This window comes from Camponotus vicinus, unplaced genomic scaffold (genome assembly GCF_025532165.1).
Source record: "Camponotus vicinus isolate PSW18456_S1 unplaced genomic scaffold, iyCamVici1.0 SCAF_5, whole genome shotgun sequence".
Lineage (NCBI taxonomy): Eukaryota > Metazoa > Arthropoda > Insecta > Hymenoptera > Formicidae > Camponotus > Camponotus vicinus.
The window spans coordinates 3926721-3950853 of record NW_028141977.1 but is presented as its reverse complement, the minus strand read 5'-3'; the positions used below and the strand labels follow the sequence as shown (position 1 = coordinate 3950853).

Here is a 24133-nt window from a genome sequence, read left to right as displayed (position 1 = left end):
AATTTACAAGATATTTTACGGTTCATGTAAAATTAAGAAATGATTTCAAGCCTTATAACTCAAAAAGTACTTGAGGGGAAAATATTTTATTATAGCGTTTTGGAAAGCCCTCGAGATAAGCTACAAGAATATGCAATAAAAAATAGGGAGTTCCATTTAAGAAATTGACGGTGACCTTCACGTGACCTTCAAGTAACTCTTCAAGGTCAAATTGATATCGCCATGTAATGCGTTACTTGAAACCTTACAACTTTTGTCTGAAATATTTTTGTCTGCCGCGCTCAGTTTTTGAGATATTCGGCTGATACGGGTGGCCGATTTATCTGAAGACATTGAAATATCTCGAGAACTATGCATCGGATCAAAAAAGGTGGGTAATGAAAGTTGTTCGTCTCGAAGGAGGACATCCAATGATACCAAACTCGACCCCCCACCGCCACCCCCTGGGAGTGGGGGTGGGGGAAGAAAAGAAACTTAAATAGGAACCCCCATTTTTTATTGCAGATTTGGATTATCCAGAAAAAAGTACCCCAATTTGACCTACGAGTTTTTGCATTTTGGTTCACAGATGGCGCTGTAATCGACAAAAATCAAAATGGATAAAAAATCGTTGAAAATTGGGGATATCTCGAGAAATACACATCAGATCAGAAAAATAAAAGTAGACGTATTTGATATTTTTAAAAATGCTATTCAATGACACCATAATTGACCCCCCACCCCCACCTGGGGGTGGGAGAGGGAATTATTTCAAAATCTTCAATGGGAAACCCCATTCTCAACGTTGTATTCCTCCGACAAATCGAAGAGAGGACTGCTCGACACGCCACTGTGGGCGTGTGGCGAACTACGGCTTATTATAAAAGGCAGTGCAGTGCCGTCAGAGGTCACTTTTGAAATAATTCCCTCTCCCACCCCCAGGTGGGGATGGGGGGTCAATTATGGTGTCATTGAATAGCATTTTTAAAAATATCAAACACGTCTACTTTTATTTTTCTGATCTGATGTGTATTTCTCGAGATATCCCCAATTTTCAACGATTTTTTACCCATTTTGATTTTTGTCGATTACAGCGCCATCTGTGAACCAAAATGCAAAAACTCGTAGGTCAAATTGGGGTACTTTATTCTGGATAATCCAAATCTGCAATAAAAAATGGGGGTTCCTATTTAAGTTTTTTATCTTCCCCATCCCCACCCCCAGGGGGTGGCGGTGGGGGGTCGAGTATCATTGGATGTCCCCCTTCGAGGCGAACAACTTTCATTACCCACTTTTTTTAATCCGATGCATAGTTCTCAAGATATTTCAATGTCTTCAGATAAATCGGCCACCCTGTATATATATATATATATATACAGGGTGGCCGATATATATATATATATATATATATACATATATATATATATATATATATATATATATATGTATATATATATATATATATATATATATATATATATATATATATATATAACAATTATAAATAATAATATTTTTTACAATTTTTAATTGTCCCCACACACAATAAAACTATTCTATGTAGAACCTCTCAAAAGTATACATCTAAAGAATATATTGTATCCCTTCCATGAGCTAAACCATTCTCGGGTAAGATGAGTAGAAGTAAATATTCAGCTACACAAAATTCCTACAAAAATGGATTGGAGAGAAGATGAATAGAAAAAAACTATCGATTTCTAGATCTAACTCATCTGGATTTTTTTTTGTGAAGGCATTTAAAATCTACTGTTTATAAAACTTTATAGAAAAATGTAATGATTTATATCAAATAATTGTACAGAAAAATATAAAGCTATTCTCTCCAACGGATGTCTTCCAAAATGTTCGTTTAGTTTGAAACTCGGCTTTATTATTATTTAAAAAACAATAAAAAATATTTTTAACGTTTGTTATAATGAAACCGCAAAGTAAATAAATTATATTCTAAATTTTATTTCAAATTATTTTGTACCCAAAACTTCTAAATACTATTTCTTGGAAAATATCTATTCAAATAAAAAAAACTGTTATATAGAAAAAACTTTTAAAATGATATGCCATTTGATCTTTATTGCCACAGATTTTTTAAGAAAACTACAGGAATAAAGCTACAGAGATTCCCTGACAGGGATAAAGCGGCATCCCGTTGAATTTATTACATTTATATTATTACATCCTCTTTGAAAACAAAAACGATCTTTTTTGGCATTTTTTGCTTAATCGATCACAAAATAAATAAAATGGAAACTTTCAAATAAATACCATGTATATGTTTATAGAGGAACATTGAAGACGTACTTTGTACTTCAAATAGACAGTAAACAAATAGTTTCCCACTTAAAAACTTAAAAGTTTTAACTTTAAAAGCTTTAAACTTAAAAGTTTAAGAGAGAAGAAGTGACTATTATACTAGACTATTAAATATTAGAATAAAAAACGCGAATACTAAAATAAATACTAGAATAAAATACGCGAATTAAAAAGTAAGGTTTCCTGTTTTATTACGATTATTATTTATCACTTATGCACAAATTAAATTTATTGTATTAAAATATAAAATAATCATCTTTCAATATAATTTTTGAGAAGATTGATGAACTTATTTTACCTTAATTGGCACAAATTTGAAACTTTTCTCTCGGTAAAAATGCGTTAATGTTTAAGCCATTCTTGAATGGTATTTTATACTGCTGCATTGTCTTTCCCCAAGATGTTTCTTTAAATATCTGAACAAATAAAAATTGGAAATAGCCAAATTTAAGTTTGAGGGAGAATATTCCAGTAAAATATTCGAATAAAGTGATTACAAGAATTTGATGCAGAGTATGATCTGACATTATCGTGAGAAAAATTCACGAGAAAGAGGCTTTTCTAAGAAGAAGTTCAGACCTCCTTCTTCGGAAAAGTCTCTTTGATGATACAGCAGTACAAAATCTTGTTCAAAAATGATCAAAAGACAGATTTTTATCAAGAAAAAATCTTTAAACTCGTGTCAAGATGAAACAAGTGCATCTTCTTGAAAACTATATTGAAACGTAATTATTAGCTTTTATTTTAACAGAATAAGACCAATTTGTACATAAATAAAAATGCATTATAAATAATAAAAACAGGGGACCTTGTTTTTTTATTCATTCGAATATAAAAAAATATATAAAAGTTTGGAGGTTATTAAATTATTAAATTAACTTTAATATATAAGTAATATCTGTATAATATAGTACATCAAAATATAATTAAAATAATATATCGTAGCCTATGCTTAATGGCGTGCCTGATAGGCGCACAAATTTGGGGTTTCTGGCGCGATCTCAGACGTGGATGGGAGAATAGCATCCGACTTAAATCGCAGAACGCGCTAATTTTCACCGCAAGCGATGTGTTGGGATTAATGAGTCTCACGGCTGTCTCCATCATCGGTTCAATTATGCACTGGCAACAGGTGCAAACTATCATCGATAAATTGATCGATGTAAGTCTCGTTTAATTATTTTTATCACAGAGATTATCGCATTCGAATTCATCGGTTCATTCGCCTTAAGTGCGATGAGAAGCTGGGAATCCTCTCGCCGAAGAAGCTGCAACGGCACACCATCCTGTTAACGTTTTGCAGCCTCTCCTATTGCATCATTGTCTCATGTCTCGATGTGTGCTCGTGGAATTACAAGGTGAAGCTAAATAAGAAACTGGACAACAAAGGGCCGTTCAATTATCTCCCTCTGTATTTTATGTACATAACTATTATTATGATGGAAGTTCAATATGCCATCATCGTGTACAATGTGGGCCAACGGTTCTTTAGAATCAACAAGACTCTTGAAAATATCCTTAAAAGCAGCAAAATCACAAATCAATTCAGAAAGGATCTTGGATTAGGTAGGTTATTCTAAACGTCACTAATCATTTTTAAATTTTTAAAATGCTTTTAAAGCGACATACAAATTTCTTAGCTGGCGACTTTCGAGATCAGGGACAATTCATTACATACATCCGGCAAGAAATGATAGGAAATACTCGAATGTTTCGTAAATCGAAGATCATGGATTCCATTGTTGCAAATGGTACGATTTTAACTTTCACTCTTTAAAAAATCTGATAAAAGCACTAATCACGTTCGTAATAAACAATACAATATGAATAATAGCAAGAAAGAATAAATGTTAAATATATTAGAAAATAACAAATATATATAATTAAAACTGTAGCAAAATCTTTTTCTAGATGGCAGAAGTTTTACAGATAGCATATCCCAACTGGTGACAGTACACGCGACACTGTGTGACACAGTGTCACTTATAAATACTGCTTATGGCGTCATTGTACTCGTAATTACAATTACCTGTCTAATACATCTGATCATCACACCGTACGTTTTGATAATGGAAGCTGACGCAAGACATGAATCGCTATTCGTTACAGTAGAAGGATTGTGGTGTATCTTCCAAATTTGGAGATTACTCGTGATAGTAGAGCCCACATATGCTACTACAATGCAGGTATATGTAATGATTTAATTTAAATAATTAATAAATTAACATTTACATACATATATATATATATATATATATATATATATATATATATATATGTTAATATTTATTAACTTAAACTATTTAAATTACAATATTATAAATGTACAATAATTTACTATAAGGTAAAAAGATTATTGTTGATAATAGGAAACTCTTCAATAATATTGATCATACTATATATTAGGATCAAGATCTAGAGCTAAGCTCTTTTTTATCAACATATTGATAAAGAACTATAATAAATCCAGTAATGAAAGTTTCATACGTTATAAATCGCTAGTAAAAAGTAAAGGCGAACCAATGACGCTGAAAGTAGTGAGTGAAAGAAATTATCAATTATATTGCATAACAATTGGAGAATGTAAAGTTACATGGTAAAAAATGCAAATTATATGCAAAAAGATCTATCGACAGACGTTTCGACCTCATTTCAGGTCCTTTTCAAAGTCAAACAATCAAACATATATTGGGTGTTAAAAAAGTCTGGACACGGTCGAATATCTCGATAAGGAAGAATTTCACTAGAAAGTGTTTCAGACAAAAGTTGTATGGCTTCGAGTGGGACATAACATGGTACCATTGGTTTGACATTGAAGAGTTATTTGAAGGTCACATGAAGGTCACCTTCAATTTCTTAAATGGAACCTACTCTTTCTCATTACATATTCTTGTAGCTCATCTCGAGAGCTTTCCAAAACACTATAACTAAGTTAGTTTCCATTAAGTACTTTCCGAGTTATGAGGCTTGAAATCATTTCATAATTTTACATAAACCGTAAAATATCTTGTAAAATATTCATTTTTCGATTACCTCACCTTAATACTTTTATGTACAAAATAATGAGAGGAATCAATTGGTGTAAACACATAGTTATTTTTAAGAAAAAATATGTAATTGTTAATTGCAAATTACATATTTTTTTTTCGAAACAACTATGTGTTTTCTTTACACCAATTAATTCCTCTCATTATTTTGTATATAAAAGTATTAAGGTGAAATAATCGAAAAATGAATATTTTACAAGATATTTTACGGTTTATGTAAAATTAAGAAATGATTTCAAGCCTCATAACTCGGAAAGTACTTAATGAAAACTAACTTAATTATAGTGTTTCGGAAAGCTCTCGAGATGAGCTACAAGAATGTGCAAAAATATATAGGGTATTCCATTTAAAAAAATTTAAGTGACCTTCACGTGACCTTCAAATGACTCTTCAAGGTCAAACCAATGGTACCATCTTATGGCCCCCTCGAAACCATACAACTTTTGTCTGAAACATTTTTCTGTAAAACGTATTATTTAGGAGATATTTGAGGTCGTTTTTTAAAATGAGACACCTTGTATATCGTTCGTTATCGAGTGCGCACGTGATAAATCACATTAGTTTTTGTAATAAGCTAAATCTGTCTGCATCTTATTAATTGAATAAATATATTCATACAATCTAATTACCTAAATAATTTCCTTTGATCTGACTGCCGTCTCAACATATTTATATATTACAGAACATTAAATCGATCAAGTTTTTGAAAAATGACATTAAAATAAAAATTTAGTAGTTAATGACATGACATTAAATTGACTGAAAATTGACTTATAATCGCCATAAAGTTGACTTCTAAGGCCCAATTCCACAACTTACTTTAACTGAAGTTTAACTCGTTAAAGGAGGATTTACATTGCGTCCCAAACCCATTGTATCCAATCGGATGTCATACATCGGACATTGAATGCAATGTAAATCCTCCTTTAACGAGTTAAACTTTAGTTAAAGTAAGTTGTGGAATTGGGCCTTAGAAGTCAACTTTATGGCGATTATAAGTCAATTTTCAATCAATTTAATGTCATGTCATTAACTACTAAGTTTTTATTTTAATGTCATTTTTCAAAAACTTGATCGATTTAATGTTCTGTATATAGATACATATATAATGGATTTAAAAAAAATTAACCGTCTGCGGTTGAACGCAATGTAAATCCTCCTTTAACGAGCTAAACTTCGGTTAGAATAAGTTGTGAAACTGGGCCTAAGTCGACTTATTAGCTGACTGACAGTCGACTATAGTCGAGTCATTTGTCGGCTGTTAGTCGACATTAAGTTGACATTCAGTCTGACTTTGAAGTCGACTTTAGACTTTTTCTACCGACTGACAGTCAACTAACAGTCGACTTGGTGTTGTTTGGGAATATTCTTATTTAGCACCTGTAATAATCAATTTTGTTGCATTTATAACATTAATAAAAGTAAGTGCAAATCTTGTTCAGTTTCTGTTGTTAATTTGCCATCAAGTTGCATGCACAGATTCTGCTCGGTTTCTGCTGGAAATCTGACATCAAATTGCATCGCACAGATTCTGCTAGGTTTCTGCCGCCAGTTTGTTGACAGACAAAAGCTTAATGCAGACACAGATGGCTACGGTTCTGGTGTGGGATTCTAATCGAATTTGCTGCCAATCTGCTGCCAACTTGCTAACATTTTGCTTACTGGGAATACTCAATCTTCGGTGTATACACTCAATATTTGAATGTATACTCCCAATTTGGAGAATATATTCCCAATATTGAATGTTTGCACTCAATATTTGAGTATTTTTTCCGTAAGGGATACCAGCTCCTTTCAAGTCTAAAGTTTATTACATTGACTTTTTGTTTTTTAGTTGATTAAATTTTTGAATAATTCTAGACATAATACATATGTTTGATTGTTTGACATTGAAAAGGATCTTGAATAAGGTCGAAACGTCTGTCGACAGACAGACCTCTTGCATATATAATTTGCGTTTTTTACCATGTAAATTTTACATTCTCCAATTATTATGCAATATAATTGATAATTTCTCCCACGCACTACTTTCAGCGTCATTGGTTCTATTGCTTTTACTTTTTACTAACGATATTGATAAAAATAAAAACAGATACAAAAAACTCAGAAAGATTAAAATCATAAATCGTTTCCTATTTCTTGAAAGTAATAATTAGAATGCTTTTTTGTGGACCTGCGGATTAATAATTATTTTATATTGCGATTCCGTCAATTGTACGATTATCTTTAGGGAAAGAAAACAGCGGTTTTGGTAAGCCAATTACTATCCGTGGATCACGACAGAGAAGGTACAAAACAACTAGAAATTTTTTCACTTCAGCTTCTGCACCGTCCTTTGGAGTTTTCAGCGTGCGGACTCTTCACTTTGGATCGTACTCTCGTAACCTCAGTAAATAACTTTTATCTTTCCTACATGCCAATTTTGGAGGTGAAAAAAAATCACAAAATAATATATTTCTAGATTGCTGGTGCAGTCACAACATATCTTGTAATACTCATACAATTCCAAAAAGAGGACGATACAAAGGGCAATTACGATAATATATTGAAGAATGCCACGCAAATGCTGAAAAACGCGACGACACTTCACAATATCACAGCGGGAAGATTGGGTCTATAAATTAAGACAAACTATGCTTCTCTTCATTCCTTTTATGTTCTCGACTCTATAATAATAAAGCTTTTTAAAATTTAATACATGTTGCTCACGCATTTATTTCTAAAATATCCATGATTGAAAGAATCAAGTCTAAAAGCCCGTATTACATTACGTTGCAGACTCAGTTGCGGTTGTAGTTATGGTTTACAATTATAGATTGACCAATCAGAGTAAAGCAGTTCGTAGACTGATCGGTCAATCCGCAACTATCAACTGTAAATCCCAACTGCAATCAAGTTCGTAATCCGTAGTGTAATACGGTGTAATACGGATAATTGATTTTGCAATACACAAAGATGCAGATTTCAAATGCGATATCAGAGACTTAAAAATGATAAAATCAGTAGAGCGCACACGAAATATATAACACACTTAATGCGAATCAATTCCTCAATTAAACATAATATTCATTAATACAATGACGAATAATATTTTTCGTCAACAGATAAGTCTAATGATAAAGGAGAGATCGCGATGTAGGATAAAATATGAGTCTTGGATGTGAATCCGATCGACAGACGCGTGCGATAATGACATTTAATATCCCAATTCTCATACATACGGTGGCGATATAAGAAATACGATCTCGTTTCGCTCGATCGCTAATTTCGATTGTTAATTAACGAAATAATGCTATCGTCGTAATCAAATTGACAATTAATTAGCACTTCGCTCCGTAGTATAATCGTCTAATAAAGTTAGACGTCGATCACAAAGAGCGCGGACTATTATAGCTGCATCTCCTCTAGCAAAGGCTAGCTCCTTTTGCAAGGAGCTTCAGAGCTCCAGCAGACGGTTAATTATTTTTTAATTCGATCATATATGTATCTATTGTGATGTTGCCGTCCCGACGCGCGTCCATCCGCCCCGAAAATCTTGACGGGACGCGAGCCGAGCGGCCGCGCTAGATAAAGATTGCGAGAGCCGTATCGAGATCTCCGGAGAAACGAGCGATAATTGTTATTTCGCGTCCTTAATTATTATTTTTTTTGTATATCATTTTGTAATTGGGCCCGTCGGAATATATCGAGAAGAGGACGAGGAGGAATCCTTCGCCAAACAAATCGGCGTCTTAAGTCCAGCAGTAATTGCCAACGTTGCGATAACGCCCAAGGATCTTCGAGTTAGGACAGCGCAGAGTAACGGGTGACGTTCGCTTCAGCAACGAGAGGAAGAACATCTCTAATAACGGCTGTCTGGGTCCGGGACTAGAGGGCCCGGTCGACCCTTCGAGGACGGAGGGCGAACGATCGGCTGGAGAAGACCATCGATAAAAGGAGCGTCATAAATTTGGAAGATCTAAATCAGAGCTGTCCACGTTTTGCACTTTTCGGCCGATTTCCGTGAGTCAACGCCTATCGCCCCCTCCTTACGTCTCGAAACCTTAGCAACGAGCCATCTAACAACCGTAACCAAGACCGCGCGTCTTGGTTACGGTTGTTAGATGACTCGTTGCTAAGGTCTCGAGACGTAAGGAGGGGGCGATAGGCGTTGACTCACGGAAATCGGCCGAAAAGTGCAAAACGTGGACAGCTCTGATCTAAATTATCGGGGTCGTTACGATCCCCGATACGGCGTTGTCGCGGGGCGCCGCGAAACTTTTCGTGTAACGGCTCGATTGGTCGCGCATTCGCGCACTCTTGCGCGCAGAATTGACGCCGTTATCGACCCTGGATCGCAAGATCCAGACAGACACTCTGGCGCGGGCGCTCATAGAAGATAGTCGCTAGTTTTGTCGGTGTAGTGGTCGCGTGTATAGTTTGTCGCAAAAGACTTTCAGAGAGGACGGAGCCGAAGACCATCCCCCTGCCTTCGGGAGCGAGTATCGGTGAGGTTGCCCATCCTTAATCTGTGAGCCACGTACGCGATCCCTTCCGTTTCCCGGCCGTTCTGTCGCCGTCGCCATTTCGTGTTTCGTTTCGCGAGGGCTTGGCGCTGAGGATTCGATTTTCGTGAGTTTCGGACAACGGGAAATAAGCGACTGAGGCGTCGGGGACCTTAATTGATAGGGAACCGTTCGTCTCTCTCCGGGATTCGGGGTGTCGCGAAACGCGTAGTGACCGGCTCTCGTATATCGACGTGCGCGATAAATCGCGAGGAATGCGTTCGCTATACGTGCGATCGTAAAGAGTTGTCGAAACCGCGTAAGACGTCCCCGCAATCGATCTTCGTACGATTTTCGTGTGGTAATTAGCATGTGTGTGTGAATGTTGCGTGTAGTGAATTTGCGAGTATTTTTCCGTCATTGTCGCGCCCCTTTGCATCGTCTCATTTGTGTCTATTTCGTGGGTAATTGTCGTGTGTGTGAGTACGTCGCGGTATGTAATAAATATAATATATAAATATAATAAATTACGACAGATTGCGAGATTGCCGAAATTCGAGAGATTCGCGTAGGTAAAGACCGTTACGCCAAAAAGTAAAGTGCGAACCGTGTAAGCGGTTGCGGCATCCGACGGCTATCGATTATCGACCGCATTGACCGTGCTCGTCGCCGGCGAGTTCTATCGTCTTCGCAAATTAATTAATTATTCTCACTAGATCATTAGGCATTTCTTCGAACCGATTGCTATTGATGAGAGTATCGAGATTAAAACGTTAGAGTAAAGGTGCGTTTGTGGGAAAGATCCCGTAAAGTAAGACGACAATTTGACGGTCAAATTATCGTTACGTTTTCGAAACGCCATTCAGCCTCGCGAAGTTTGACCATAAAAACAGGCTAGAATAAATACAAGGAATGTCTTAGCGCTTTCTTAGATTTTCGATTTCACGTGAATATTCAATCCGTCTGATTCACGTTTGGCGAATTTCAATAGATTATCGTATTGATTATGATCACCGCTGTTAACTTATTATTTGTTATATTTCGTAACTTCAAATATTCTAATTTCTGTTATTCTTATTTTTCTTTAATTTGTTATTTCTTTTATTTTCTTTTTAAATAAATTTGTTATATTTCTTTTTCATACTAAATTCGCGTCATTTATTTGAGTGTTAGTCTTTCGTGAGTGTTAAATTTTGTCGTGTTTGTCGAATTCGTGAATTTCCTTGAAGCCTCGTGTAGAATAATTACAACACCCTTTTCCATAGACTCTGCCCCTCTACCGTTAGGCGAGCAAGTCGGCCCGTGGCGAAAAAGGCAAGCGTTTGTCGCGTTATTTTGGCATTTAGCGAACTGATACGTGAAAGACCGTATCTGGTGCCCAATTTCGTGATCTCGATATGGCCTTCGCTTCGCCGCGGCTCGCACGGAACACCCTCCATCCTTGTTCCTCCGGGCGCGAGTATTCTTTTTCGTACCTGTGTTTTTGACGACGTTTTCGCTCCCTCTCATCCTCCTTAACATCCGAGGATAATAAAAATATAAACGTCGCACTATATACAGAACATTAAATGAATACCCATCCAAAAATAAATATCAATATACAGGGTGTCCCATTTTAATATCCCACCCCAAATAACTTTCTTATTTTTAATTTTAGAAAAAGATGTTTTAGACAAAAGTTGTATGGTTTCAAGGGGGACATAAGGTGGTGTCATTAGTTTGACCTTGAATAGTTGCTTCAAGGTCACGTGAAGATCACCGTCAATTTTTTAAATGGAACTTCCTATTTTTTATTGCATATTCTTGTAGCTTATCTCGAGGGCTTTCCAAAACACTATAATAAAATATTTTTCCCTCAAGTACTTTTTGAGTGATAAGGCTTGAAATCATTTCTTAATTTTACATAAATCGTAAAATATCTTGTAAAATATTCATTTTTCCATTATCTTACCTTAATACTTTTATGTACAACATAATGAGAGAAATCAATTGGTGTAAAGAAAACACATAGTTGTTTCGAAGAAAAAATATGTAATTGTTAATTGCAAATTACATATTTTTTCTTCGAAACAACTATGTGTTTTCTTTACACCAATTGATTCCTCTCATTATGTTGTACATAAAAGTATTAAGGTAAGATAATGGAAAAATGAATATTTTACAAGATATTTTACGGTTTATGTAAAATTAAGAAATGATTTCAAGCCTTATCATTCAAAAAGTACTTGAGGGAAAAATATTTTATTATAGTGTTTTGGAAAGCCCTCGAGATAAGCTACAAGAATATGCAATAAAAAATAGGAGGTTCCATTTAAAAAATTGACGGTGATCTTCACGTGACCTTGAAGCAACTATTCAAGGTCAAACTAATGACACCACCTTATGTCCCCCTTGAAACCATACAACTTTTGTCTGAAACATCTTTTTCTAAAATTAAAAATAGGAAAGTTATTTGGGGTGGGACATTAAAATGGGACACCCTGTATAGGTAATAAAAAATGTATCTACACTCAGTTCCAAAAAAGCGGTACACTTGAAATTTGGAAAAAAATCACCAATTTTCAAATGATAACTTTGTAAATAATAAAGATAAAAAGATCTATAAAAAATGAAAATAAAGCTTGAAATTTCTACTTTAAAACTAGATTCTCCGAAATGTTGCGAGATAACATTTTTAAAAATGACGGATGACGAAACGAGAACATGCAAAATTGAAAAATAATTGTTTGAGTTTGCCATGACACGTGGCGAGAATCAAATGTCGCAGGTCAATGGGGTCAAAATATGATAGTACAGAGATTCCTCTTTAAAACGCTTTTTTGTTCACCTCGATATGATGATTTTTCACCGAGTTATACGCATTTGAAGAAAAAAGCGGCTTTTTACTCCAATGTGTCATGGCAAACTCAAACAATTATTTTTCAATTTTGCATGATCTCGTTTTGTCATCCGTCGTTTTTAAAAAATTGTCACACACAATTGCGATATAAAATTTCAAAAAGTAAACATCCGGACCTTTAAAATGCTTTTTTAAAAATCTTGCTAGCTATATTAGATGCTGAAACATTCAATTTTGAATTTTTAATAACGCTGAATTGAAAGAATAAGAACCTTGTGGTTCGTCAACTCCACAGTATTTTAAGACTCCAAACCCTCCTTGTGGTGTGTGTGTTTGTATACCACAAGGATGAGGACCCCGTGGTTCGTCAACTCCACAGTATTTTAAGACTCCAAATTCTCCTTGTGGTGTGTGTGTGTGTGTGTGTGTGTGTGTGTGTGTGTTAATAGTGGGTATGACCTCGTGCGCGTATTACCTCATTCATGCGATGGAGTAAAAAGCCGCTTTTTTCTTCAAATGCGTATAACTCGGTGAAAAATCATCGTATCGAGATGAACAAAAAAGCATTTTAAAGAGGAATCTCTGTACTATCATATGCTTTTGATCCCATTGACCTGCGACATTTGATTTTCGCCACGTGTCATGGCAAACTCAAACAATTATTTTTCAATTTTGTATGTTCTCGTTTCGTCATCCGTCATTTTTAAAAATGTTATCTCGCAACATTTCGAAGAACCTAGTTTTAAAGTAGAGATTTCAAGCTTTATTTTCATTTTTTATAGACCTTTCTATCTTTATTATTTACAAAGTTATCGTCATTTGAAATTTGGTGATTTTTTTCCAAATTTCAAGTGTACCGCTTTTTTTGGAACTGAGTGTATATATGATAAATATCCATTGAATGTTGTACAGATATTTACAGGATGTTGGTTTATATATTTTGTAGATATTTATGAAACCTCGAATTGCGGACATTTGGATATCTACAGCATCTATAATAGCTATTGTTCATATATTCGTGGATATCTTTAAGCCTATGAAGAATATCTAGTGGATATCTAATACCAATTATTTTCCGTATGGGAATTAAATTGATCAAGTTTTTGAGAAATGACATTAAAATAAAAATTTAGTAGTTAATGGACATGACATTAAATTGACTGAAAATTGACTTATAATCGCCATAAAATTGACTTTTAAGTCGACTTATTAGTTGACTGACAGTCGACTATAGTCGAGTCATTTGTCGGCAGTTAGTCGACTTTAAGTTGACATTCAGTCTGACTTTGAAATCGACTTTAGACTTTTTCTGCCGACTGACAGTCAACTAACAGTCGACTTGGTGCTGTTTGGGAAGCCATGCAATTTATGTCTGAAACATTTTTCGATTTAGCGCAATGTTTCTGAGATATGAGTGGATCCTTTAAAATAAGACACCCTGTATATATATATATATATGTATATATATATATATATATATATATATATATATATATATATATATATATATGTATGTATATGTATGTATGTATATATATATATATATATATATATATATATATATATATATATATATATATATATACATACATACATACATACATACATACATATACATACATATATATATATATATATATATATATATATATATATATACAGGGATAGGAAAGTTACTTTTTAAAAGTAACGGTAAATGTTTACTTTACGTCACACAGCTCGAAAAATTTTCATTTTCACATATGTTGTAAAGGATACATTCCTAAGTAATACACCGTTTGAATTTTGCGCACTCTCTTCGTTCCTGAGATATGCAATTTTGAAGTTTCATACTTTCATGTCATCTTTTCGTTATATCCTATTTATGTGTTTACATTTTTTGTTTACATTTGCTCGACACGGTTTCATATTGTCACGTTCTGGTAACTTCGATTAGTTGGTTCAGTGAGACAGGATCTTCCAACAGTTTTACGAGTTCGACAGAACGTTTTAGTTGTGGGTTCTTCTTGCGGTTAAGGGGGTAAAACCCCAGGATAATTAATTGCTTTGAATTGGATTTTCTTCGCTGATGATGATTAAAGAAGTATACTCTTGTTTAAAATTTGAATTCTTTATTCTGAATTGACTTGATCTAGCGTTTTACAGTGCGAGTAAGAATCTGAGTGAGTCTAAGTCTAGAGTGAATCTACGAGAATGCCCGCTCTTCCGTTGTTGGAAGTGTTTTTATACATTTTTGAAATTGAGTGGTAGGGGTAATTTATGACAGAGTTTTAAGAACAAATTCCTTGGCTTATTCTATGAAATGGATTTTTGCGAACTTCTTGGGTGGTCTTTAAGAGAAAGTTTTCTAGGAATATGCATTAACTGATTCTCTGAATGCATTGCTTGCAAGGTCGTGTCCTACATACATTATAGTAGTTATAATAAATTACGATAAATGACTTTTTTCAAAGATTTATAATAATTGATTATTTAGAATATTGGTCATTTATCATGATTTTTACATAAATAGATTCTCCTTAATCTTTTAGACATATTTTACATTATTTTATATAGTTTGTATAATAAAAGGAGTTCATATTTAAAAGGATTTCCTTATATCGGTCCTTGTCTTTCCCAAGTATTACATATAAGTCTATCTCGCTCGTATAGATGATTCATATATGTCTCTCTCTCTCAGATTCACATTTTATTATAGGTGACATATAAGTGTGTCTCTCTTAGTTTCATGTTAGTTTGTACTTGTAGCTTATTGGATGGAAGATAGTGAGAGAAGAAAAATTTCTGCTGGATCTAGGGGTCGCCGGACGTGACATCTCCCCCGTTGGAGAAATTCGGTCCCCGAATTTAAAATACTATTTCTTATAAGAGATGCTTTTGAATAATGAATAATTTGTTAGTTGAAGAAATGCTAGTAATTTTATTAATATAAGATGTGTATGTAATATCAGGAGATCACGGAAAGGGATTGATAATGAGAACAATAATAATAATTGTTAGTTAATATGAATAATGGATTTATTTGATTTTGTATATATATAGCGCTTCCTATAGGAAACAGAGGCATGTTAATTTTTGGATTTTTTTTTAATTTTTCTTTTCTTTTTTCTTTTTGACCATTCTATAGGAAATGTAATATATCCTATATATTAAAAAGTTTCTTTTCCCCTTTTTATTTTATTTTTAAAGGAATGTGAGAGAGATATAATTGTATACTTATTACTACAAAATTTTTCTAAAGCAAAAGTTAAAACGAAAACTCGTTATTCCTAAATTACGATTATTTAGTTCGTACAAATGCTTGAATTACGATACAATTTGCCAATGTGAAACGCAAATACATTAGTGGAGTCGGTGACATATATTTTTGACATATATTTTTACGCATATGTGAAGGATATTGAATTATATAATATTTAGCGCAATATTGTTTATTAAAAATTCTATAAGTATTGCTTCCTCATATATATATTTTATATTACGCCTATAAGCTGGAGTGTTCATATTTATTTAAATGTAGTTATATCGTAGTTACAATATAAAAAGAGAGTGTATAGAATATATATATAATATGTGTATAATATGTAGAATATATAATAATAAGACATGTAAAGAGTATAAAATATATAGTGTATGAAATCATATATATATAGTTGAATACATATATAGTTACGGGAAAATTGTTACGTCGCACAAAATTTGTGTTACCAAATGATTTACGCGATGGATATTGTCCATGATATGTTGTCTGCAATGAAAACAATCGATGGTTCTGCGAGTACGAAGTAATAAATTATAGCATCGCCCGCAGTGTAATGTTGTATTTTGTAAGTGTCGCCACACTGGTGATACTTGTCGTTCGCAAAAGATATGTCGGCTGTAGCACAACTATCGCAATAAATTGTGGTTGCACTCACTTGAATATACCACGCGGATTGACAAATGAAATGATACGCTTGTGCCGCGTTTGGATTTAAATAATCTCGATAATATACAGGAGGTCGCACACTTTGCAAGGGCGTTACAGGGGGTGAACCTTGGGGAATCGGCGCGGTTATTCCTACGGTCCTATGGTGGTGTGTCCTCGGAACTTGCGATTCGGGCACGGATGCTGTTGAGAGGGTTGATGCTGCCGGCGGTGATGGAAATTGCGAAGTAGATATGCGGGTTGATCCACTTACTGTTGCCGTTGATATTGGATCACTCGTTGTAATGGTCGTTGTCATTGTCGGCGTGCCAAAGGTATCGTAGAATGATGTGATCCGCGCATTGTTATCTTGTAGACTCGTTCTCTGTCGCTCGTATGCCACGAGATCGTCTAGTATTTCCCTGATATCGTCTGTCGCAGGCACGGGACAAGAAGTTGGTCTTGGATGATCGTAGATAGATCGTAGATTCCCTTTGCATAGGTGGTTGCTCGGATCTACTATAAACTTCAGGATCCGTCGGCTCGGTAGTGACTGAGTCTGAATTTATGAGGAAGATTTTAATTACAAGATATATTAAAGATATTCCATCATAAATACCTTCTGCCATGTCCATTGAGGCTTGTATGAATCGTACAAGTCTTTGCCGGGATTGATATTCACCCATATGAAATGCTTTTGATTCTTATTGTTGTCTGTCAGAACTACTTTCATACACACTGGTCGTATTTGACTGAACGCGGGGCGGTTCTTTGCTAATATTTATAGGGTGCATATCTCTTTGTCCTAGATTCCTCATGGGTGAGTTCTTCTCTTGTCTCTTGCTTAGCTGTTCTATGATGCACATGCACCAAGGACTTAGCAGGAAAAAATAAGCGATAGTGAAGAGAGTACTAAGAAGTTCGGTAACATAAAATAAAGTATAATGAACAGTAGTTCTCCATTGCTGCGTTTTTCTATTTTTTATTTGTTCAGCTTTCCTAATGATGTCATCGAATGTAGCTTCTATTTGGCTATTATTCAATTGCCATAATTCATGTGCAGCTTCTTTCAATTCGACATTATATTTTTCATATGTAGGTTGATATAAATTTAATATGCTGAGATTGCTGATAGGCGCATAATATTGCAAGATTTTTGTTTCGTGTACAGATGGATGAGTTATAGCAGTGGTCCTCGTATTAATTTTACAGCCACGTTATATTGTAATGATTCCAGAATTACTGATCATGACTTGCTTCACTTAATTAGGACATTCTATTGATATAGTCTCTTCCGTCGGGGTCGAATAAATCCAAGTTCCGGTGGTTGTAAGAATTTTCCAATAAATACTTTTTAATTCTTTCATTATTATTTTACAATAATTTGGCTTTATTCGGTGGTTTAAAAGAAGTTCTACGTTGCAATTAGGCGTTTCTCGCAATTTATTTAAAGGGAAGGTCGTTGGGCAGATAAAAGTTGCATCATGTGCGATGCATTCGTCTAGCTCTCTTCCTTGAAATAGATAAAAATTATCAGCGTTTTCATTCAGCCCGATATATTCTACGTTAGGTTCAATGATGGCGAATTTTGTTGCATCGAATTCTTGTTTTACTGGTAATGGTATCGGTCTGTATAAAGTATATTTTCCTGATGTAAGCAATGGTATGTGTAAAATATAAATTAAACGATTGTGAGCATAGGCGACTTGTAAATGTGATATTTTTATTAATTTGTCTATTTCTCCTTCGTTAATTGAAATAGGAAATTCTGCGTATGGTATTTGTTTTCTTATGAGTTTGAGATTTTGAATTAAATGTTGTGGGGATATCATTCTTGGATGTATCAGTCCTTGCTTTTCAAGAAGGATGCCATCTATTAAAATATTTAGATCTATTTCGTGTTCTATTAAAGCATGGTCAATTCTTTCGATTATTTCCTCGAATTGCCAGTGGATATTGTTTCGAATAAGTTGTTCTTTTATTTTGCTGATATTATCCCTTACATGCTGACTAAGATTAGATAATCTCATTTGTATCTTCGAAGTAGCTTCGTATAGTTCTCCGAAATGAATTCCCGTTGCAGATGTTTGATTAATCAACAATGAAGCAAGGTCATTGGTTTTATTTTCTACATGCTGGCAGAGTTGATATGATAAGCGTCTTCGGTTGTCATTGTCCCGAATAATACTTTACTGATTTGTCCAATAAATTCAAAAGGTGCTCTTTTTATTCGATAGTCTCCGATAAGCTCGCGAATGTGGTTTTGATATTGGACGATTTTATGTAATTTTGCAAGTAATAGGACGAGTTGTTTTTGTGCTACGCATATTTCTGAAATGTTATCACATTGTTGTATGGTTAATTCTATTTTCTTCTGAATTTTTCCTAAGATGCCAAAAATATCAGTTATATCTATATAAGTAATTATTTTTCAATAGATTTTAGTCGTGCGTAATTCACCGATGGTTTCGTAGAATATCCCAGGGTTATCTCTTAACGGCGTTATAGTGTATTCGTTCTTGGTCATCCCGGGTCTGTAATTTGAGCAGGTTTTGTCCGATTTATGTGTGTTATTTTCGTCTTATTTTGCGCAATTAAAATTTTTATATTATTATTGTCTAATAATTCTATGATTTCGTATGGTCCGGTATACTCGTCGTCAAACTTGTGTTTCTTAGTCATTTTTAATAAATAAACAAAGTCACCGATTTTGTAATCTTGTATTTTTAATTTCTTATCGTAATAATGTTTATACCGATCTTTCGCGTTTAGAAGATTTGAAACGGCTAATTTTCTTAATTCTGTTAGTTTGTCAACGAGTTCGGTTACATAATCGTTGTATGTTTCTAAAGAATCGTTTGGTTCTAATTGCGAAGGTAAACGAGCTATTCTACCATATACTAGTTCGAAAGGAGTAAACTTTGTTCCTTCGTGTACGCTAGTATTATATGAAAACATGACATGCTCGAGCCAATTGTCCCAGTCGCATTCATTTGTAATATAATGTTTTAAATATTCGGTTAATACATGATGACTTCTTTCTAAAGAACCATTGGATTGAGGATGGAAAGCCGTTGTACGATATTGTTTTATTTTAAAATATTTTGCAAATCTTTTCATTACAATACTAGTGAAGTTTGTCCCTTGATCTGTTAGGATTGCTTTAGGACTTCCAAATTGACATATGAATCGTCGGGTACATGCCTTTGCGGTCTCTTCTGAATTTGCTTGGATTAGCGGTACTGCAACTGAATATTTTGTTAACTGGTCTTGTATTGTCAGTATATATTTGTTACCAGAATTTGTCACAGGTAATGGTCCAAAAATATCCATAGAAACTTTGTCAAATGCATCAAGCGGTGTATCGGTGATAACCATAGGCTGTTTTGTTTTTATTCGAACTAATTTTTTCTTTTGGCAATTACTGCATGTACGAATAAAATTTTTGATTTGTGTTTTCATATTATCCCAATAATATTTATGACGTATGCGTGTCATGGTTTTAGTTATACCTTTATGTCCTCCTATACTTGATTCATGATATTCGCGAATAATTTGTAGTCTATCTTCGTGCTTAGGTATGCATACTCGGCCTTGACATATGGTTATCTGTAGATTAGTTCTCAGAAATGCAAGGCGTATCATATTGCGGATTTTAAACCAGGATATATTTATATTACTTTTGTTTTCAGATATATTAGCATGTAGTATGTTGAATTGTCTCATTTCATTTTTCAGTTCTTTGAATCCTCGCATTATGATTTCTTCAGATATTTCTTGTTTTAATTCTTCTTTAATAATTATGCCGAAAGTTCTTTTATTAGGTTTGCCTGCGGTAAATACATGTCCTAGAGTACCCTTAAAATTTTCAGGTATTTGACAGATATTTCTACACATCAATTCTTTTCCAATTTCGTCTACTGGATTGCCTTTTGTGTCTATAAAATATATTATATGATCTTTCTTCATCCAAATATGATCGCGTGTATATAAAATATTAGTGGGAATTTTTCTTTCTTTTTCAATTCTTGGCACTTGCAAAAATGAACTACTCCTTTTCATTAGTTTTTTAGTTTGTTTTTTAGGAGATTTAGGTTTTATGTTTGTTTGTTTTTTCCGTTTTCTGTTAGTAAGGGGAGTTTTTATTTTTGTTTTACTTTTAGTCATTTCTATTAATTTGGGATTTATTCCATGAAAGGGTGAAGAAGCAGTTTCGGTGCTGCTTCCAATTGAGGTACTTTCAGGTTTTTTCTGTTCACGATATTTTAAAGGACTGTAATTTATTTCATAATCCATTTTTTCTTCTTGATCTATTTTCATAGCTTCCATCTCTTCCTTTTTTAATGGAATATCTTTTTCTATGATTTGAATTGTATCTACGTTATCAGGGATTTTTTGCGATGTTTGCATATTTTCTAGGTTTTGCGGTGTTCTCACAGAACCATAAGGTACGTGAATTTGTGCTTCCACGTTAATATTAGTTTCAGCTTTAAAACTATCGTCAGATAAATCTTCCATCGGCTTGTGTTTCTTATTATGTAATTCTATATGCTGATAATTTTGTTCGCTTTCGAAATCTTCATTTACTACCTTCTTATGTGGATGTTCGACAGGGGATGCTATTTCTATAGGCGATGTTCCAGATGTGGTATCGAGATTAACGCATTCTTCGGTTGATGAATTTGATTTTTCGACGTTTTTATGCATTTTCCTTCGATTTTTTCGTTTTATGCGTCGCCCTTGACCAGATGAGCTGCTTTCATGTTTTCTCTTTTGTTTTTTGAAATTTATTTCAGAATTATCGTCGCTATCAATATCGGTGTCATAATAATAAGATATGGTACTGCTATCACTGTCTGACAATGCTTCATGCAACTCGACACGCTCTTCCTTGTCCGAATCATTGTAAGTTGGTAAATCATCAGTTCTTATCTTTTTATATGGTGCCGGGTTACCAGATCCGTCGCTATCCGTCGTTAACTGTCTTTTGGAAATAGGATGTGACGTTTTCATCTTCTTATGATCTTTTTCTGACGTATTACTAGATATGGAGAATGCGCGTTTAGCATGTAGTGGATATATATTTTTTATATCCTCGATAGGATTTCGAGATAAAGCATCTGCATTTTTATTTTTCTTTCCAGGTTTATATTTTATTTCATACTCGTATTCCGCGAGTTTTAATCGCCATCTCATTAATCGCGATGTAGGATCTGATACTGAGTTTAGCCATTCTAAAGGTTTATGATCCATAATAAGTGTAAATTTACGACCATAAATGTAAGGACGAAAATGTTTGACTGCATACACAAGAGCCAATAATTTTCTTTCGGTAGGTGAATATCTAGTTTCGGCGTTATTTAATACTCGAGATGCGTAAGCTATAGGGAGATCAGATCCTTTTTTTCCTTGACTCAAAATTGCTCCGATTGCATATCCGGATGCATCTGTTGTTATAATAAACGGCTCATTAAAATTTGGATATTGTAATATGGGTTCTGAACACAAAACTTCTCGCAGTTTATCAAAAGCCTCTTGTTGTTCTTCCTTCCATTCAAACGTATTTGATTGTTTGGTTAAATTTGATAATGGCTTGGCTATTTTAGAAAAGTTTTCTATAAATCTTCGGTAGTATCCGGCAAGTCCAAGAAATTGCTTAATATTTTTTCTGGTTTATGGTGTTGGAAAATTTTTTACGGCCATTATTTTTTTTGGATCTGGTTATACTCCATTTTCGGTTATTATATGTCCAAGATATGTTACTTCTCTTTTCAAAAATTCACATTTATCTGGTTGTAGGAATAGATTTGCTTCTGATAGACGTTTCATTAATCGTTGAAATTTTATTTCATGCTCCTCAAGCGATCGTGCGTATATAACAATGTCGTCTAAATAAACAAATAATTCAATTCCCTGCAATCCCGTTAGTACTTGATCCATTAATCTTTGGAACGTAGCAGGAGCATTCTTTAATCCGAATGGCATGCGATTATATTCAAAATATCCGTAAGGCGTCGAAAAAGCTGTTTTATGTTTGTCATCTTTATCCATTAAAATTTGATGAAATCCAGATGCTAAATCAAATATTGAAAAATATTTTGCACTTCCCAATTGATCGAGTATATCTACAATATTTGGTAATGGATATGCATCACCGATTGTTTTTTCATTTAAGGCACGAAAATCTATGACTAAACGCCATTTTTTATTGCCTAATGAATCATCTTTCTTTGGAACAATCCACAAAGGAGAATTATAAGGTGAACTTGATGGTTCTATAACACCTTTTTCTAACATTTCCCCAATCTGTCGTTGTATCTCTTCCTTATGCACTTGAGGATATCGATACTGTTTGACATTAATTGGACGGTCATCGTTAGTAAATATACGGTGTTTTAACACGTTAGTCGCTCCTAAAGCTTCTCCTGGTAAATGGAATCTTTCCGCATTTTTCGTTACCAAGTTAATGACATTTATCCTTTCTTCTTCGTTTAAATGATCGAGACGTAGTAACTGCAATACCTTATTGACTCGTGATTCTAAGTTCCTTGACTCAGATTCGTTGATTTTATTTATTTCATTGTTATTCTTTGTTTCTTCAAACGGATATAATTTTACTGTAGGGATCGCTAACTTTATATCCTCATCTGATGAATTTATAGCATATAGATATGCAATTCCGTGATGATTGGATACGACGGCGTTACCTAAGTACACCTGCGGCCCTGCATTTAATTTCGGAACATATCCGCTTTTTATTTCGGGATTAGCTACTCGTATGAAAATTTGTTTTCGTGTTCGCGCTGGAATCATGATAGTTTCATCATTATGAAAATAATATGGGATTCCGTTTACAACTAGACTAGCCCTCGGGTAGTCGATAGTTGCTCGTTGATTTTTGAAGAATTCTGTGCCCAGGATTCCGTTCTGTTGAATCGGAAAGTCGTCTGGAACTACATGAAATAATGTGTCGGTGCCGAAAATGCGTATTTTAACTACACCTAACGTGCGAGTTCGACCTTTTGTTATTCCGCTTAATTCAAATACGACTTTATTATCAATAAGCACATTCTCATGAAGAGAATTCTTCTTTATCAAATTTATATCAGAACCAGTATCTATCATAAAATTAGCGCGTTCCTCTATCAAATCTTTGCTGGGTAGAATGACTGAAGGTGGTTTACCGATTTTGTTACACGCGAGGTTTATTCTTGCGATTCTTCGTGAGTTTGTTCGGGAGTCACTAGGCGCACTCGCGGGTGTTCGTTCAGCGCTGCGCCATTTCGCTGCACCCGCTCCCTGTTTTCCTGACTTTCTCTGATTCGAGTTTCTTGATTGTTGGATCGGGTTAATTGATTTCGTGGATCGTTATTATATTGTCTTTTCCTGCATTGTTCAATGCTATGTCCTGATATTTTACAATAACGACATACTAAATTAAAATTTCTGGAAACTGTGTGATTTTGTCGATTTACTTGATTATAATTCATATTTCGATTCATATTGTTTATCGGGGTGTTTCCATAATTTAGGCCTCTTAATTGAA

General features: G+C 34.3%; 1 protein-coding gene across 1 annotated transcript in view; it reads left to right on the top strand.

The window, feature by feature from the left end:
* Nucleotides 1–8019, top strand: part of LOC145972003 (gustatory receptor for sugar taste 43a-like) — a 56868-nt gene extending 48849 nt beyond the window's left edge. The window contains exons 10-15 of the mRNA XM_083100171.1: nt 3256–3472; nt 3543–3876; nt 3951–4061; nt 4222–4496; nt 7588–7746; nt 7819–8019. Of these exons, the coding sequence (XP_082956297.1) occupies nt 3256–3472; nt 3543–3876; nt 3951–4061; nt 4222–4496; nt 7588–7746; nt 7819–7977 (1255 nt within the window). The 3' untranslated portion in view covers nt 7978–8019. The remainder of the gene's footprint in view (nt 1–3255; nt 3473–3542; nt 3877–3950; nt 4062–4221; nt 4497–7587; nt 7747–7818) is intronic.
* Nucleotides 8020–24133: the final 16114 nt, after the last annotated feature.